The 17,131-nt window shown below is 41.5% G+C and overlaps 1 protein-coding gene across 5 annotated transcripts in view; it reads right to left on the bottom strand.

Annotated features, from left to right (window-relative positions):
• Nucleotides 1-620: 620 nt before the first annotated feature.
• Nucleotides 621-17,131, bottom strand: part of RBBP6 (RB binding protein 6, ubiquitin ligase) — a 28,342-nt gene continuing 11,831 nt past the window's right edge. For 4 of the 5 annotated variants that reach the window (XM_030459493.1, XM_030459494.1, XM_030459495.1 and 1 more), the window contains 14 exons: nucleotides 16,058-16,102; nucleotides 13,653-13,741; nucleotides 13,443-13,539; nucleotides 12,545-12,684; nucleotides 11,531-11,703; nucleotides 10,690-10,793; nucleotides 9,883-10,235; nucleotides 8,851-8,947; nucleotides 8,685-8,763; nucleotides 8,532-8,589; nucleotides 7,420-7,782; nucleotides 6,967-7,068; nucleotides 3,788-5,533; nucleotides 621-2,698 (listed from right to left, as the gene is read on the bottom strand). In XM_030459493.1, coding sequence (XP_030315353.1) covers nucleotides 1,045-2,698; nucleotides 3,788-5,533; nucleotides 6,967-7,068; nucleotides 7,420-7,782; nucleotides 8,532-8,589; nucleotides 8,685-8,763; nucleotides 8,851-8,947; nucleotides 9,883-10,235; nucleotides 10,690-10,793; nucleotides 11,531-11,703; nucleotides 12,545-12,684; nucleotides 13,443-13,539; nucleotides 13,653-13,741; nucleotides 16,058-16,102 — 5,100 coding nt within the window. In that variant the 3' untranslated portion in view covers nucleotides 621-1,044. The remainder of the gene's footprint in view (nucleotides 2,699-3,787; nucleotides 5,534-6,966; nucleotides 7,069-7,419; nucleotides 7,783-8,531; nucleotides 8,590-8,684; nucleotides 8,764-8,850; nucleotides 8,948-9,882; nucleotides 10,236-10,689; nucleotides 10,794-11,530; nucleotides 11,704-12,544; nucleotides 12,685-13,442; nucleotides 13,540-13,652; nucleotides 13,742-16,057; nucleotides 16,103-17,131) is intronic. The other variant, XM_030459497.1, reaches the window with a different exon arrangement.

The following is a 17,131-nucleotide window of genomic DNA, read 5'->3' as shown; positions in this document are numbered from 1 at the left end:
ATCTGTGTGTTCCTGCCTCCAGCTCCCAACTGCTGCTGAGCCCAGGATTCCAGCCTGGACTTTCCCAGGGCTGCCCTGCAGCCTCGGTGGTGACGTGAGAGTTACTGGGATCAATTTTCCTGTATATTTGTAGATATTTAGCAATTTTTCCTATTTATCATTGTTTCATTAAAGTTGTGTAGTTTAGTTTCCAACCCATCAGTCTCTCTCCCTTATTCTCTCTCCTTTCTTTATCAGGGAGCAGAGAGAGATTAACAGAGCAGCTGTTACTTGGTTTAATTGCCAGGCCAGTGTTAAACCCTGACACTTGGACACCAGCATCACAGATTACAGGGCACTCAGAGCATGTGTAAATGTTTGTTGGCAATGACAACAGCTTTCTAAGCAAACCAGAGCCACGCTGAGGTGGGACAGCACCTGTATTTTTGGGGCCACATTCCACTTGGCACACAAGCAAAGCACACCTCGGGCCAGCACCTCCCCACATTGCATCAGTTTGCAAGATGCAGAGTCCCACCAGTCTTCTCAAAATCCATTACTGGTACATTATTGTTCATACATTTTTTCCATCACTCTTTTTTCTGCCGTGTTCAGCTATCACTGCAACTCATCACACCGGATAGTTTACTGAAAACCTTTTATTGTAATCAAAAAGTGACATAACAGGGCTGTAATGTATTCTGCAAATCATTCTGCTGATATTTTATAACTGATACCAGCTTCTTCTGCCAGGCAATTAAAAAAAAAATCCAAATGTGAAAATTTTCACAGTACAGTAGACTCCACCCAAACTAATTAATGGTGGTTAAAAATAAGATGCCCCAGCAAAACCTTTCATGTTACATGGTCACAACTCACAATTCTGTACAAAATGTTCACTTTTATAAAGCTCTGATGTAAAAATCAAATAATCAAGCAGCAATATTTTAAGTGCAGCACAGGGTCTTCCATTTCATTATTTACAACGCTTGAATTCGTTTACATTTTAACAAAATTTAATACAGATGACTTAGGAATTAAGTCATTTTTTAATCATCTGTCATTTCATGTGGTGACAGATTTCACTTTTTGGTCATCTTTCTCTTTATCTTTGCTCTTCTTTGATTTTTTCTTCTTGTGTTTGTGTTTTTGGCTCTTTTCCAATTCCGTTTCGGTTCCCACGTGTTTCTTATGCTTCTTGTGTTTCTTATGCTTCTTGTGCTTCTTCTTCTCCTTTTTCTTTTTCTTTTTCTTGCTGTCTTGACTCTCTCCTGAGCTGGCACTGCTGCTGTGGCTTCGAGTCTGACTCTCAGAGGGGCTCTGGCTCCGGCTGCGGCTGACGCTGGGGCTGCTCTGACTCTGACTCCTGCTGGCTTCAGGCTGCTCCTCCGCAGCTGGGGCTGCCCCTTCCTCCTTCACCTTATCACCAAGGGGCTTCTCTTTCACTTCCTTGGGGTTTTTCCCCGCAGCTTCCTCCTCTTTTGCAGACACATTACTCTCACTGTCACTCTCGTTGTAGTCTGGTACAAATGCAGCCTCATCAGTCTCTCGTGTCAGGTCCGAGGAGAGGCGGGAGGCGCTGCTGAGCTGAGCCTTGGCCTTGGCCACACTCTTATCAGCCCCGTTCTCCTTCTCAGCTTTTACCTCTGGGGATTCTGGTTTCAAAGGTGGTGGTTTGCTAACAGTTGGCTCTTTCTCTTTAATGCTCTTTACTTCTGGCACAGGCTTGTCTTTCTCTTTTTCTTTCTCCTTTTCTTTTTCTTTCTCTTTCTCTTTCTCTTTTTCTTTCTCTTTCTCTTTTTCTTTCTCTTTCTCTTTTTCTTTCTCTTTTCCTGCATTTTTATCCAGAGGTTTGTGCTCCTCCGAGGTACGCTTGGCCTCGTGGGCAGCTTTGTGCTCTGCCTGCTTTCTCTCCCGTGGGGGGCTGTAGCTGCTCCTTTTGGCATCTCCAGCTCCCTTTTTGGATGGCTCTGCTCGCTCCTCCCTGGGCTTGCTCTTCTGGACTGATGCAGATTCCCTGTTTCGAGAAGGGGAATCTTTCCTCCTGGCTGCTTCACTCTTTTCCTCTCTACGCTTGGAACTAGAATGCTCTCTGGTGCCATCGTGGTCAGATTTTTTGTCTCTGTTAGGAGTGAAGTCTTTAGCTGTGGATCCACGGCCAGTATCATGTTTCTCAGACCTGCTTTCTTTGGAAGATTGGGAAGTATTTTTTCCATTTCCTTGCTCAGTTCCACGTTCCAAGTGGTCCTTTTCCGGCTGAGCACTGCTCTTCCTCTTCTCAGAAGTGTCCTTGTCTAACAGAGAATGATCACGGTCTTTGGTTTTTCCTTTCTCATTTGACAGAGAACTTTTTGAACTTTTTGTGTCATGCTGAGAGCTTTCATAACTTGACTCTTTTGTGGTTTTCAGTGTTTTCTCCAAAGGCTCCACCTCTTTTTCAGTGTGTTTTACGGGGTTTGGTGCCTTAGCACTGACATTTTTGATAACACTGGCAGGTTTTCCTACAGTTGGAGGTACCTGGGGAGTTTTAATGTCTTCCTCTTCAGACTCAAAGTCATCTTTATCCCACTTTGACTGAGGAACCTGGATCATAATAATGACATCTTCAGCAGGGGCTGTTATATCATTATTGTACTCCTCCAGGGTCTTAATGACCGTTCGTTTTGTATCTGTCTTTTCTTCAGTCTTTTTAATGGGGCTTCCTCCAGTGGAACTTGTGCTAGGAGGAAAGACAGCAAACATGAGTCAGGGTGTAACCACCACCACCACCACCACCTGGTTTCATAGTTTGTAGAATAGGTTTTGTTTCAATTCTAAATCCTCAGCATTTTTCAAAAGATGTTCAGATTAAGGGAACAGACAAGAAAAAGGGTGAGTCCACTAGCCAAGATTATGAGCAATCAATTAATTTAGTATCCTGCTCCTATTCATTAAATTAACCAAGACACTAGATTATCAGATTGGTGACTGTCTGATCTGGTAATTCCTTGATGTCCTATTTCCACCAATGGCAGACAAATCAGATACACTTGATTCAACATGTAACCAAGCAGTTATGGAGAGGTACATATAACCAAAGTTTTGCCCTTGTGTCCTTGAGAAACAAAAAAGTTTTTAACACTTTTTAGAATATCAAGACACCATCTAAAGTCTCCAGCAACGTCTTAAATGTTGTGCTTGCTTAGTCTAGATTCTTTAGACACTGAAATCTAAGTATTAACACCTCCACACTGGGTACTGTTTTGTTTTTTTTCACATGCCATACAATGGGATACAGATCTCCAAGGTAAGTGGCAGAGAAAGCTGGAAGCAGTGTATCTGTGTCAACACAGCACTGTGCTCAGAGCTAAGATCAGGACCACAGCCTGACAGCCAAGCTGCTAGTTCTGCAAGGTGCAGTTCCTCTCCCTGACAGAAGTAGGTCAGCCCAGCTCCCTGCCATCTTGAAAAGGCAAACTGCTGCATGGCACAGACATGTTTGTTATCCCTGCCTTCTGGGGGAAGGTGGGTTTGGAGGAAGATACAGAGGAGACTCCTCAGAGACTCAACATGTAAGGAATCAGAAAGGGGGGAAAAAAGCCCCCAAAGCAAGGGTCACACACCTCAGCAATGGATGAATCCCATCAGCTTTAGGATGGTTTTCTTCACCAATATTTGATTTTGACTCAACTGCAGTTTAACAGGAAAGATCATTCACTCATTTAGCATTGATCTAGCTGTTCCTTTTGTCAGCCACCATAAAGAATTTTACGGGTGGTTTTTTGGGAGGGAGAAGGACAAAAAATAGGAAAAGGAAATGATGAGGTACCTGGTATAATCTACAAGAGTTGAACTGGACCCGTCAGCTGCTGTGACTTTTCTTCTCACTTTTCCCTTTGCTTTTTCTTGCTTAGCTTTGCTGCTGCTTGGCTCAGGTTTCTCCACATGTTCTTTTGCAGGTGGCACGTTTTCTCCACTCACAATCTTTTTACCAGTTTCTCGGTTAAGTTTAATCTTTTTTGCAGGGTTAAGTAAACCAGATTTGTCCTTCTCTGGAGTTCGTTCTCCTTTCTCACCATCAGGCTCAGTCTTTCCCTTCGGTGATGTTTTAGATTCAGCAGTTTCTGGTTTAGAGGCCTTTGTGGAAGTGGCTTCGTGTTCTTTATCAACCTTTTCATCTGCTTTTCTTTTTCTTTTTTCGGGTTTTGTATCAGAAGGCTTGCTTTTTTCAGTAGGTTTCTTTGACTTGTCCTCTTTGTTGGAGGGCTTCTCTGACTTGGCTTCTTTTGGATGCTCTTTCTTTGCCTTTTCCTCCTTGGCTGGTCTAGTTTCTGGGTGATCTTTTGCCACTTTGGGGTGAGCTTTCCGTGGGGTACCAAGAGCCTTCTCATCCTTTTGAGAGGAAGATGTTTTAGCACTCTCTGTTTTTGGCAACTCCTCCTTCACTTTTTTCACAGGGGGTTCTGTTCGAGGGGATTTTTCACGGTCAGTGTCTGCCTTCTCCTGGGAGGCCTTTGCTGGTTTTACTGTGCTGTCTTTTTTAGGGGGAACAGCCACGTCTGCTTTCCGCTTTGTCTTGTCAGTCTTTGCTTTTGGCTTATCCTTCTCCTTTTTCTCCTTTTCTGACACTGGTTTGAAAGAAATGGAATCTGCTTCCATGGGCTCGTCTCTCACCGGGGTGGCATCATCTCTGCTTGGCAGCATGAACAGAGAGTCTGCTTTAACATCTTCTGCCGTGCCTGGCTCTCTGGGCTTTCTGGCACCTTCCAACAGCTCCGCACTGGGAAATCCTTCATTCTCATCTCCTTTCCTCCTCTTCCTGTGTTTTTTATGTTTATTGCCTTTGCCGTCACCCAGTGGATTTTCCACCTCCTTCTCTTTTGATTTCGTGGGATCTTTGATGCCATGGCCCTCTCTCCCGGATTGTTTCTCGGGATAATTTCCAGCTACGTTACGATTCCTGTGGCTTTGCCCTCCGGGATATTCCTCCCGGCGGCCCCGAGCATAGGGTGAGTTTTCTCGTCTGGTCCCGGGCGGACCAAACCTATCCGGGGAAAAGTTCTCCCTGGCTACGGGGGGCCGAGGCTGAGCACCCACGGCGTAGCCCTTGTAAAACTTTTCGTACCATTCCCTGTAGTTCCTCTCCCACTCTCTGTACCTCTCCTTTTCGAAGGGATCTCTGAAGTCGACAGACCTGCCGTAGTAAGCTTTCACGTCGTAGGGCGGGACCTCTCGGAACCTGTTGAAGTATTCCCGTTCTCCCTCTCCTTGAGGTAGAGTCCGTTTGGTGGGAGACTGTCCCCGGAACACTGGGGAGCGTGAGCGCGAGTGGTAGCGGCGGTACGGGGGTGACCTGGAGCGGGAGCGGTGGTACCCGTGTGAGCGGGAGCGGGAGCGGTAGCTGCGGCTCTTGGCTTTGCCTCTCCTGGGGTAGGGAGGTGAGCGGGAATAGGAGCGGGAATGGGAGCGGCTGAAGGAGCGGGAGTAGGAGCGGGAGCGGGAGGAACCTGATCTTGACTTGGAGTAGGTATAGGAGCTTCTAGAATAAGATGATGCACTATAGGGAGACTTGGACCTTGAAAGAAAAACAAACAAACAAAAATATAAATGAAGTTAATTCGGAACAGTCACGCTCCCCAGCTTTTTTTCCTCCCAAATTTCTCGTTGTTTTTTTTTAATTTATTTATTATTTTTCCTCTCCATATGCTTATGTCAAAGCTTCTTTCAGCTGCTGACATAATGCTACTGCAAACTGAAGAACCTGGTGACATGTAAAAGTTTCTGCTAAGAGACAGAACAGCTGCAGCTTTGTTAGTGTAAATGCACACAGGAAGGGTAAGTCTGGTTCCACTCACTTCTAACCCAGGAGCTATGACTGATGTAAGGTGGTGTGCACTGGCCTCTACTGGTACACAAACACAGACATTTTTTCACTGCTCCACAACTACATGCAGTGCACATCACTTTCTGTTGCATAAGATGCAAAAAGAGCAAGTCTTGAGGGCTACAGTGCAGTACCAACCACCAAGCAAACACAATTTAGCCCAATGACAGTAAAGCTCAACTTTAAAATGCCAGTGCTGCCTATCTAACTTTGCTACTGAATGCAAAATACCTGTAACTGCAACCTCACACAGAGGACTATTTAATCAACACTTCTAGCCTGATGGTCCAGGTAAAACTGTGCACCCATCTCTATCTCTAATCAAGGAGAGTGACAGCATTTCAGGAAAAGCACATTTAAGAGCTTCTACACTCAGCTGCTAGCACTAGGGCTCAGTGCCACCAGTCTCAGCAAGGTACTGATAGAATTAGTAACAGCTACTCAGACTCCTGCCCAAGTGACTTTTTGGGATAGAAAACATGAGCTACCCTCAGCTATTTCTTCACAAGTTTGTCTTTCAATATTTTTGAAAGTAGGATTTCACATTTTTCTGTCTGTGCTCACTGGCATCACTTCTCCTCCCAAAGTCCTTCACCAGTTAAGACTTCTTTATGAACAAGTCTGATCTCATTCAATTTTTGTTAGGGTTTAAAATTAAAAAAAAAAAAAAAAAAAAAAAAAAGCAAAAACCAGCAGCTTGCAGTCCAGGTTAAAATCTTTTGTGTAACCACAGGAGATAAACAAAAGAAGGAATGAAGACAATTTCTCTCACATATCACCTCCAAAGTGCTTTGAGGCAATGGCCACAATTGGAATAGGGAGAGACAGAAAATCCAACAAATAAAGCTCCTCACTTTCTGGCCTCCTCAGGGCTTGTCAGAAGGTGAGGGATGTCATTGAAGAGAAGCTTTAGTAACAGACACCTGCTCCTTAACAACTGCTGCGAACGGTAACTATCAGTCAACTGTAATCTGCCATATTTAAGCCAGTGACCTATATATGACACTGCTATCACTGCTAATCCCTGGAATCATCCAATCCTTCTAATGACAGAGGTGGAGTGGAACTCCTCCTGATTCTTCTAGACAATCTGCTTCTCCGTTACGGACATGTAAAGCAGTTACCTGGAAAACGAACGCCTACGCTCCTTTTGAATCTTTTTATATTCCATCAATTCCTTAGCAAAATCATTTGTAAACTCATCAAGTTTGGACTTTTTCTTTTCCCTGTTAAAATAAGTTTGACCTTTATTACAATTATAGTTTGACCTTTATTACAAAAAGACATCAAGAAACAAAACATGGCCAATATGAGAAAATGTATACTGCATGCAAATGGTCAACATCCTATTTAAGCAAAAAACAGTTAAGAATTCCTACAAGTTTTAGGGCAAGTTTTAGAATTACATTTGTCTTCTTTTAGTTTTGCACGGTTACTATCCACAATGAAAAAATAATAGTGGGAAAACACTACGTCATTTTTGCTTATGTCAGATGCACTTTAGTGTAACTGCAGGCTGATATGCTACCAAACAGAGAAATGGAAAGTAAGGCAACTGCACTGAGACAAATACTTACTCCTCTTTGAGCCTCCGCTGCTCTCTGTAAAACTCCTCCCTAGATAAAGGAGGTGCTTGGGTCGTTGGGATGGTGTTTGAGTGAGCTGCTGGTACTGCTGCGGGTACCCAAGCTGATGACATGTTTGCAGGAGCTGGGGGGTATCCAGGAGGGGGAACAGGGTACCCAGCAGATGGAGGCTGACCAGGTGGAAACTGAGGAGGAAACTGTGGTGGTGGCACCCCCGGAGGAAGAGGAAGTGCATGGGGTGGTGGAGGGTAGAGGGGAGGTGGAGGCACAGGCACAAAGACGGGAGCTGAGGCAGGCAGAGACGGGGCCTGAGTCCTCTGGGCACGGTCACTGTGAGGGCGCCCGCGGTTTGCACTGTCAGGACAGAAACCCAAAAACCTGTCACTGTTTGGCACCGATTTGAAACAGCAAAGAGAACGAAGCTGATCAGAGTGCTGAGCACTTCTTGCTCTCAACTCCAGCATTTCTTTTCTCCCTGCTTTCTGTTCATTCGAGACTATGCTCCTGTCATGATCCTCATGCTTGGTTTTCCACGTCCTCACCCCAGCAGTTCCTTCCCTACTCTCACCTTTGTCACTCCAGCTGCAGGCTGCCCACACTGACACCAGCCCAGTGACCACTGCTCCTCTCTCACTCCCTGGCACACTCCATGCTCCACCCTTCTGACCTCCCAAGAGCTGCACAGACACCAGCTCATCTGCTCTAGAACTTCCTTGCACTTCTCCCATGTACACTTCCTATGTTGCTGCCTCCTGATGATGTCTTTGGCCTGTTCTTGTCCCTGAATTGTTATTTTCTTGCTTACTGAATTTGAGATTTTTACATTATTTGTGGGCTGGATCCTGTTTTTTGTTTCGATTTATCTTTTAAGATTTTATAATGACAACCTACCCTTATTTTCTGCAAAATCTTACTGCAAGCACCAATCCCCTTTGCTAAAGCTAATTTAAATTATAAGCCATCTAAAAATTAATTCCCACTTGTACTGTCCACAACTGTCTGTACTTATGCCATTAGAAATCAGCTCTTACATGAGTTACATGTCCCAGCCTATTTAACAGGTTACAAGTAGTAATATATATTGAATTTCAGAGAATACTTACAGCTCCCAGCCTGGTCTGCCACCTGCTGAGCGAATGGCACCAGCTCTCATTGGATGACCTTGTAGAGTGGGGAGAGAAAAAGAAAAAAACACATTCAGTGAGTGGCTCTATAGATAATTTCTCAGAAGAGATTCTAGAGTTTTAGTTACTTACCAGTTGTGGGTATTGATTGTCCTTGAGGGCCCAGAAGACTCGGTAATGCTGGTTGTCTCAGCACAGGAACCTGATAGCCCTTGGGAGTAAAAGCAAACAGTAAAAAGTTAGAAAAGACACTCTGCTAATATTCAGGGAATGTTGCTCAAGTTGAAATGAAATTTACCTTCTCTTCCAACAAACTGGTGATTGACAGAGGGGAAGATTTAGAAAGTTCAGCAGCAGACACGAGAGCAGCAGGGGGTAAGAGAGCATCGGGATCACTACAACAAAAAGCACAAAGTTTTATAATTCAAACATTGTTTTGAAGTGCCACTTGAAATATAAAATCCATGGGGAGAAAAGGCTGACTACTGTAATAGAGAAAAAAACCCAAACCAAACTTCAGGAGATTTACAAATGTGAAAATTTCAAAAGTACTGAAATTCTGTCATGAAATGTTTATGAGCTAGTTCTGAGGTGTCTGAAGAGTTCTTTTGGGTTGTGATCCTTTGGATTCAACAATACAGCTGAGACTGACAGGCTTTGGGACGAAGTGGCATCCAAGACACATAGTTCAAAGGATATAAGCCCAAAACCTAGCGCTGTTTCCAATGTATTTTCATATGCCTTGATGGGGTTGCAATTTTAAGACTTTCATGTTTTTAAACACTTCAAATTTATTGTTTTTCAATGTTTATTCTGTGTCACTGACTACACTGTGTCCTACTGCATTTGATTCAGACAATATCACAATATTGATGACAGAAATAGTGAAGAAGAAAGTAATGTGAAAACAGCAGGCCAGTTTTGCCTATAATCCTGCTTTGACACTTTTCATGAAAAGATTATTTCCTCACTACTAATGAGAAATTATTGTACACAAGAAGGTTTGACATAACTAAATGGTTATTTAGGAATTGTCAGCCACTTAAAATCTTGGGGAAAAAACCAAAGCTCTTCCTTCAGGGTAAACATGTAGAGAACAACTGGTAAGGGAACCAAACAAGAAACACTTATGAGGAAATTCTTGCATGAGGCACACTTCCAACTTATCAAAGTGTCCCCATTCTAAGTAAAATGAAACCCCAGAACTTCCACAGCTATCTGGAACCACCACGAATGATACATAAAGCACTAGCTGAGAAGCTCAAGAAGAAGAAATTGATTTCAGCATTTGGTGTCTTTTCAACTGACACTGATGTGCTGAGTCACTCACCGGAAGGGCCCATCGGGCTTTTCCCGCAGAGACAGGGACACTGCTGGAGGGAGATCAGAGACAAGGACAGAAGAGGGATTTACTGGCAGCCCAGGTCCTGGGCCAGGGCCCAGGGATGACAAAGCAGAACGAGAAGCCAGAGAAGCCAATGGTATCATCAGGGGATCCTGCTGTCTGGGAAGGGCTGGCCGGAGTAGAGGCTGGAGGTTGCGTGTTATTGTTTGCCTCATGAGGGGTGGTGGAGGTGGTGGAGGTGGTGGAGGTGGTGGCTGCTGCTGCTGCTGCTGTTGCTGCTGAACCTGCTTACGGAGCCTTTTTGTGTAGCCAGTCTCATTTTTGAAGTTATTCACAGCCTGGAGGTAAAAAAACACATTTGTAAAAAGGTAATACGAAACTTGAGTAGATACATGAACAAAACCCTCCAGACAGTACAATGACTTGTGCATTCCTGTAAATCTTACAGGATAACACTTACATAAATCAACATACAGATATGAACACATCACATTAAACACTGATATTAATGACTGGTGACTCAGAGTACCTGTATGTGAAGCATTTTGGTATTAAGACTGAATTTGAAACTGAGGCAATCATGTTAAAAGAGAAGCATGATCTGAATTTGCTGGATTGTCTCTACAAAACAGAGTTGTAAGCTTTGGTAACAACACCAAAGTAGCGTGTTTGAAAAGTAAATTTAACCTTATGCAATTCAGCTTTGCTTAAGGAGATTAAATTAATATTTTCTTCCTTTTCAGCTTTTTGTAAATAGCCTTTTTTTAACAGTTGATGTCAAAGTCACGTTACCTGCCGCAGGAACTTGTTGGCAATTAATGCATCAGGAGAAACATCAGTTTGATGACAAGTTGGGCAGGTATGCTCCTCAGACTCCAGTAATGCAGTTCTAATACCTGTGAATAATTAGAATAATCAAAATAGATTTTAGCCAAAGGAAGAAAGTTTGTTGGGTTCTAATCAATTATAAAAACATGTACAAGACTAATGGGGGAACATGGAAGGCACGAAGTTATAAATGTTCAACAGTGTGTACAATTTCCAGTCTGCAGCAAGTCATTACACAGTTGTGTAATTCCAGAATTGTAACATTCAAAGATGTGGGGTTGGCTGTGTCTTGATGTTTCCACTTGTCTTTGCTCCACTATCTAGTACAGTAAGAAGTCACCAACCTCAAGGTTAATGAATAAAACAAAAAAGAACAACAGCAGGTTTGAGTTCTGGAGTTTTTAACCATCTCTCCAGTGGAGAAGGATGTGGATGAAATGCCCAGCTACCTGTCAGTGGGTGACCACTGCCACTCACCAGAGCTGCCTATGGCATTCTGTGTGAGGAAAAGGACTGTGGACAAACCAGATGCACTCAGTATCTCATACACCATCATCACCTGCACAATTATGCACTTCCCTCATGCTCATCCTGCATGTAAAGAGGACTTAAGTAGATATATGAGAAAGGAAAAAAGCTGTCTGTCCTTTTTCATTTTTCTTTTATAAGAGAAGACCAAGTATACCTGAATAGGAAGTTAAGTAGTAAATAAAGCACAAACAAAGGAATTTTGTTATCTCCTGTTTCTGCTTTCAGAAGATCAGATTTGATGTTTGGAATTAACAAACATGGGACTAGCACTTACATTCATCACAGTAACTGTTTCCACAGCAGGGAATAACAACTGCATCAGTCATTATATCTTTACAAATCAGACATAACAACTCATCTGGAATAGGATCATCTTCTTCTGAGGAGGAGGACGGTTCCTCTGGTAAGAAGGGAGGCTTTTCCTTCTTTCCAATAGCATAAGCTTCCCTGGAAGGGGGGTAGGGAAGGAAAATGAAAATAGTAAAAGATGCATTAAAAAAATCCCACTTTTCCCAGCTTTGGATTTTATCAGAGGAATATAACAAATTGAATTCTTCTCACTCCACATTAGACTTCTAAAATGTAGGCATTTTGTTTGAACAACTTTTCCACAGTCACACTACCACCTGAAGAGGGGGGAACCATTTTCCTCCTAAAGAACTCTCCCGTTCATTGGATAACTGAATTAGCTCAGACTAGAAAAATGTTTGACAGCTATAACTCAGGTGAAACAAATCCCACCTCTTCTTTGCCAGAGGGTAAACATAAATTGCAGACTCGGGATAAAATTAGTTTCTGAGTAATTGTATTTTACACATTAAACCAGTCTGTGTTACAGCCTCTAAGTGCCTTTTAAAACAGCACACCACAGTATTTTCTATAGCAGCAGGAAAACTTCACTCGGATTCACATCTAAGATCAATAAAATCCAGAGGGGGAGGAAATCTCAGTCCTACAGCTATTTGTTTATTTTTGAAAGAAGTCTTTGAAACATACGAGACACAAAATGAGCTTTCAAAGAGAATGATGCCAACTTCTAAACACTGCCATGTTTTGCAGAAATAAAATTCCTATCACATCACAAATTTACCCAACATCAAGTGGGGTGAAAGCCTGGAACATCCTATTTTAATAACAGAAAGCACCACAGATTTTTAGGTTAAGATGCAACGAGAGTACTTCCTCCTCCATAATTAGATGCTGTCCATCTTGGCTTCACTGCCACTCAGGCTGTGCCACAGGGGTCCCCTTGTTCCCCCCCTGGCCATGAGATGAAGCCCACACTTACGCATCGATGGTGGGGATGGCGTATTTCCCGGTGTTGGTCAGCATGGCCCCCTTTGTGTTGGGGTCTTTAACCTCCATCATGAAGCTCCTGGGAATCCCTGTGCTCTTTTTAATTCTGGGCACAGACTCAAAATTTTTGTCCTGTCAAGAGTAGAAATGCAGACATCACTCATTTGAAGGCCACCGTTTAAAATAAGATTTCAATGATTATTTTCAGCAGCAGAAGTTTAATCCTCGCTTTTTACCTGGTGCAAGGGTTGCTTAATTAAAACACTTATTTCCCTAAGTATAGCCTGGGTGTTCCAAAGGCATCAGCAGCCTTTGGCTAAACTTCAGGTTCCCTAAAGGTGAGATATCCCTCAGCTCACCATCCACTCAGAAAAGGGACCCAAACTCAAACCTGTCTGGAAGTCCCTGGGGAAACTGATATTCACCACCTGGAGATGAAGGTGCAAGTCCTACCCCATGAATGTACAGCCAGTGACCAACATGAAATGGCACAAATGCTCAACCAGAGACTTGTGTCATTGAAATAAGCATTCAAAAGATGGAGGTCATCAGAAACGTCACCTTTTTTTTATAAAAAACCTTGAGAATTGTCATTAAAAAGGGCTAAAACCAGAAAATTTTCAAGTTATACTGAAATATATCTGAATATATATGAAAGTTCACAAAGACCTAGAAACATATTTAATGCTTATGACCTAGAAAAAAAATTTTACATTTATAATTCTGTTTCCCTTGAATTTTTAAAGGCTTTGCAACATTATCATAAGACTTCTGTATTTCACCCCGAGAGAAATTATTCTTATTATGAAAATTAACGTATTTTTTTTATATAACTGCCAAGATAAAAATATAAAAAACCAAGTGACACCCAAAGTTCCCCACAACCTTACCCCATTTGTTGGGCAGTTCTTTATGTAGTGGCCAGGTTTTCCACACCGAAAACAAGTGTAGGATGGTGGAGGTGGACCCAAGGGTTTCTTCATGTAACTGGGTTTTTAAGGGGGGGAAAAAAAAAAGTGTGCATGTGTTTCTCATTAAAACAAATCTCTACAATTATTCCATAATCTTCAAAGAACAGATTTGACATTGTCAACACTTACTTGATTGGATCATATTCATGGCCAGACTGTGTCATCATAGCTTTTATTTTATCTTCTTCGGAAGCATTGGCTTCAGCCAGATTGGCAGTCTGTTTAACAGGCAATTATTTGACATACACATTAGAAACACATTTAAGCCCACACAGCCAAAGACAACACCACTCATCCAATCCTGTAAAGAGCAGCACAAAGCTAGCTGAGGTTGCATGAAAACAGCTGCTTATATAAAATACATTAGTCCTGAAGATGTTCTGGGGAGTCCTTACGCCATTACATGATGTTTATGTGCCTGTAAACCTACTTGAAAAGAGCATTCTTGGGCACTCAAAACCTTAGGCTCTGTTTGTACCTTACATAAAGACTTGTGTAACCAATCCAATTTTCTTCCAAGTGGACAGAAGCTACGTGTAGGAAAAAAAAAATTACACTAGGCAGTATTTTTAAACTGATTAAGCTCCAGACTACTTGCGGAAGATATCCACTGAACTTTAATTGAGAAAGATGTATGCGAGGATTGTTATTTACATTTTGCAGCATTAAAAGGACACAGTTGTTTCTGCTTTCTGAAATCCAGCTTCTGACACAGAAGCATTAAAAGGAATCAAGCTTTTCATAATCTCTCAGTAAGACAAGAGATTCTTCTCAGTAGCAGTTGGACCACCTCATGCTGTGGGCAGTCCAAACTTCTTCACATTAAGTCACTGAACTACAGTAAGAAAAACCTGCAGTATTTTCCAGTTAACTGTGTCCTTTTAACACACAAATTGTAATATAAACCTTAAGCAGAACTAGATCTTCAAATTACTGAAGCCAGCTAAATTTTTTAAAAGTAGTATTTGTTAAAATGTTTTTATTACACACTAGTCCAGATACAAGCAGGGTCTAAGGGAGTGACTGCACATTATTTGGACCTTCAAGCACCTATCATTCAGATCAACCACTCATATTTTCTTTTTTTATATGCATTCATTCACAAAAGCAACCAACTAGTTTCAACATTTTATTAAATGGTTGTTTCATATACATAGTTTTTTCTTAACAGTAACATATTCTGGATCGACATCTATGAAATAATTTCCATAACATTTACAGAACACTTTACAAATACTTGACTAATTTGTTTGAACCCAAACAGTTTACAAAACACATCCAAGAACCACAAAACATTAGTAGGAATAGACCAAAATTCAAATATGGCATTTAATACACAGTAATAATAAATCAGAATACTGTTAACACATTGCCTCTATGCTAAGCCAGTCTGCACTAAAGAGGTTAAAGTAACAGTTCTGAGCTGCTTTATCTCAAGTTCTTGTATTTCTCAGAAATACTGCCATTTTTTTTAAAGCTTAAATGTGTACACCACTTGGACAGTTTTTCACATTTTAGAGTAAAACTTCACATGAATTTACAGAACCAAGGACACGCTTAGGGACAGCACTAATGCAGACCAATTTTTTTGGTAGCTACCTCCCAAACTTACACTTTTTTTAAGATTTGCCAAACGTACACAATTTAATTTCTGCAGTACGAGAGGGAAGAAGTTACCATTGGGAAGCAATTTCTCTAGGAAATGAACTTTATTTTCAGAAGAAAGACCTGGCTACTCTGCATTGGGCCCTGCTTTCTAGTGGTAACTTTGAAGACTAGTAATTTCACTGGCTAGCACTGAGCCTTTTCACAGAGTGCAATCACTAGTGCTTTCCCAGACAAAGTTACACATTGTTGAGCAAAAAATGCAAGCAGTTCCAGAGCAAAACATGGCATTACAACAGTTTCAGAAGGTCACAGCTGCTAATATGCCACACAAACACATTGGTATATTCCTATAAACAATGAGGTACACTTACACAATTTACAGTCTGCGTTCAAACAAATTAGGCTGTGTTGTCCACTGTATATTGGCTACAATTTATGGAATTGTGCAGCATTCAAGGACTGGATCTGGAACTATAATGACTAGCAACTCAAAAATAGCCATGCAATTGTCCATGTGACAGCTTTTATTTTGGCTGTTGTAACCCCCTGAAATGTCCGTAACTTACAGCCAATTAAATTCTTCTGTAAAAACTGTGTTAGTTTCCAAGGCAAAAATTAACAAAACGAATGAAAAAACGGTAAACAGCTTCTGAAGGGCTTCTTCTTTGTGTCTTGAAGATGAGTAACACTGCAACATTATGTTGAGGCTGATAAGGTACTCCCCTTCTATCTTCCCAAACTGGGAACTACTCTTTACAGGATAGTATCCAAATATACACACATTTAAAGTTTAAATGAATAAATTAAGGTTTTAATAATTTAATTTAAGCTTTTTTTCCAAATTACAACAGTTATAACAGTGTAAGATTTAAAAATACGAAGCAAACACTTTTAAAAAAATATTTGACAAGAATATATATATATACCTTAGTAAGCTGGGCCAGAGAAATAGATGCAGAAGAGTCATCAATCTGTTCACAAAAAATTAAACACATATTCAAGTTCTACAATCAAAACATAGCAATAGTTAACCTTTTCAGTAAAGTCTGCACTACATGCTCTGTCACTGGAAGGGGCATTTCCAACCTCCTGTAACTTGCATTTGTTCAAAACACTCCAGTGACAGCTTATGAGTGGCTATGTGGTTAATGAGAAGAAACTAATAAAACCAAACCCTCTTGATATCAACTTATTGCTCCAGATTATCTCAGAGAGGGACCCCCATAAAATGCTCACAACTGTTTAAAAGTTCCAGGGGTAAGAAAGTTGTCAACACTCAGCTACAAAAAATTTAGAAAAAAAAAATTATTTGAGAAGGAGGCATCAGAACATGAAATTTATCTACCAGCCACACTGACAATAAATAAGTTTCTCATCTATAAATGCAGTGGTTATGCTTTTATGAACACAGTAATTGCCCATTAAAATAAAGCACAGGCGTATCAGCCCTAAAACAGAACTCTGCCCTTCCTGTCAGTAAACTTAAAAATGCCAAACTCACCATGCCCCACAAACCCCAAAACATCAGCCACAAAAGTAACTTTTTCAGAAAAAAACCAACCCCAACGGTTGAAATTATTGAAATAAAGGTGTAGAGTATCCCACAAAACCTGAGAAAGTGGACTTACTGTAGCTGATCAGACTACAGGCCATACTATAGAAAATACTGAAATTTGGGAACTCTGAAAATTCCTGTTTTCCTTGTGATCAGACACAAACCAATTTTCAGTGATAATGGAAACAAAGATTCAGAATGCAGTCCTGTTTTTTCTCCCCTGCCACCACACTCCCTCCCAGCTACCTACTGAACACCTTGCAGCAGGGATGTCCTAAGGTCTCCAGGATGCCAGTGTTCAGTGACAACACTACTGGCACCTGGCTTTTCCACAAATAAAACTTAGCTTGGTCCTTTTCAAGTACATTGAATTATACGCTGCACAAGCACTAATAAAACATGGTCAGAAAGATACTGAAGTAACTTCTAATTATCTCTTATTAAA

This window comes from Calypte anna, chromosome 14, assembly GCF_003957555.1.
Source record: "Calypte anna isolate BGI_N300 chromosome 14, bCalAnn1_v1.p, whole genome shotgun sequence".
NCBI classification, from domain to species: domain Eukaryota; kingdom Metazoa; phylum Chordata; class Aves; order Apodiformes; family Trochilidae; genus Calypte; species Calypte anna.
This window is presented reverse-complemented; position numbering and strand designations above follow the sequence as displayed.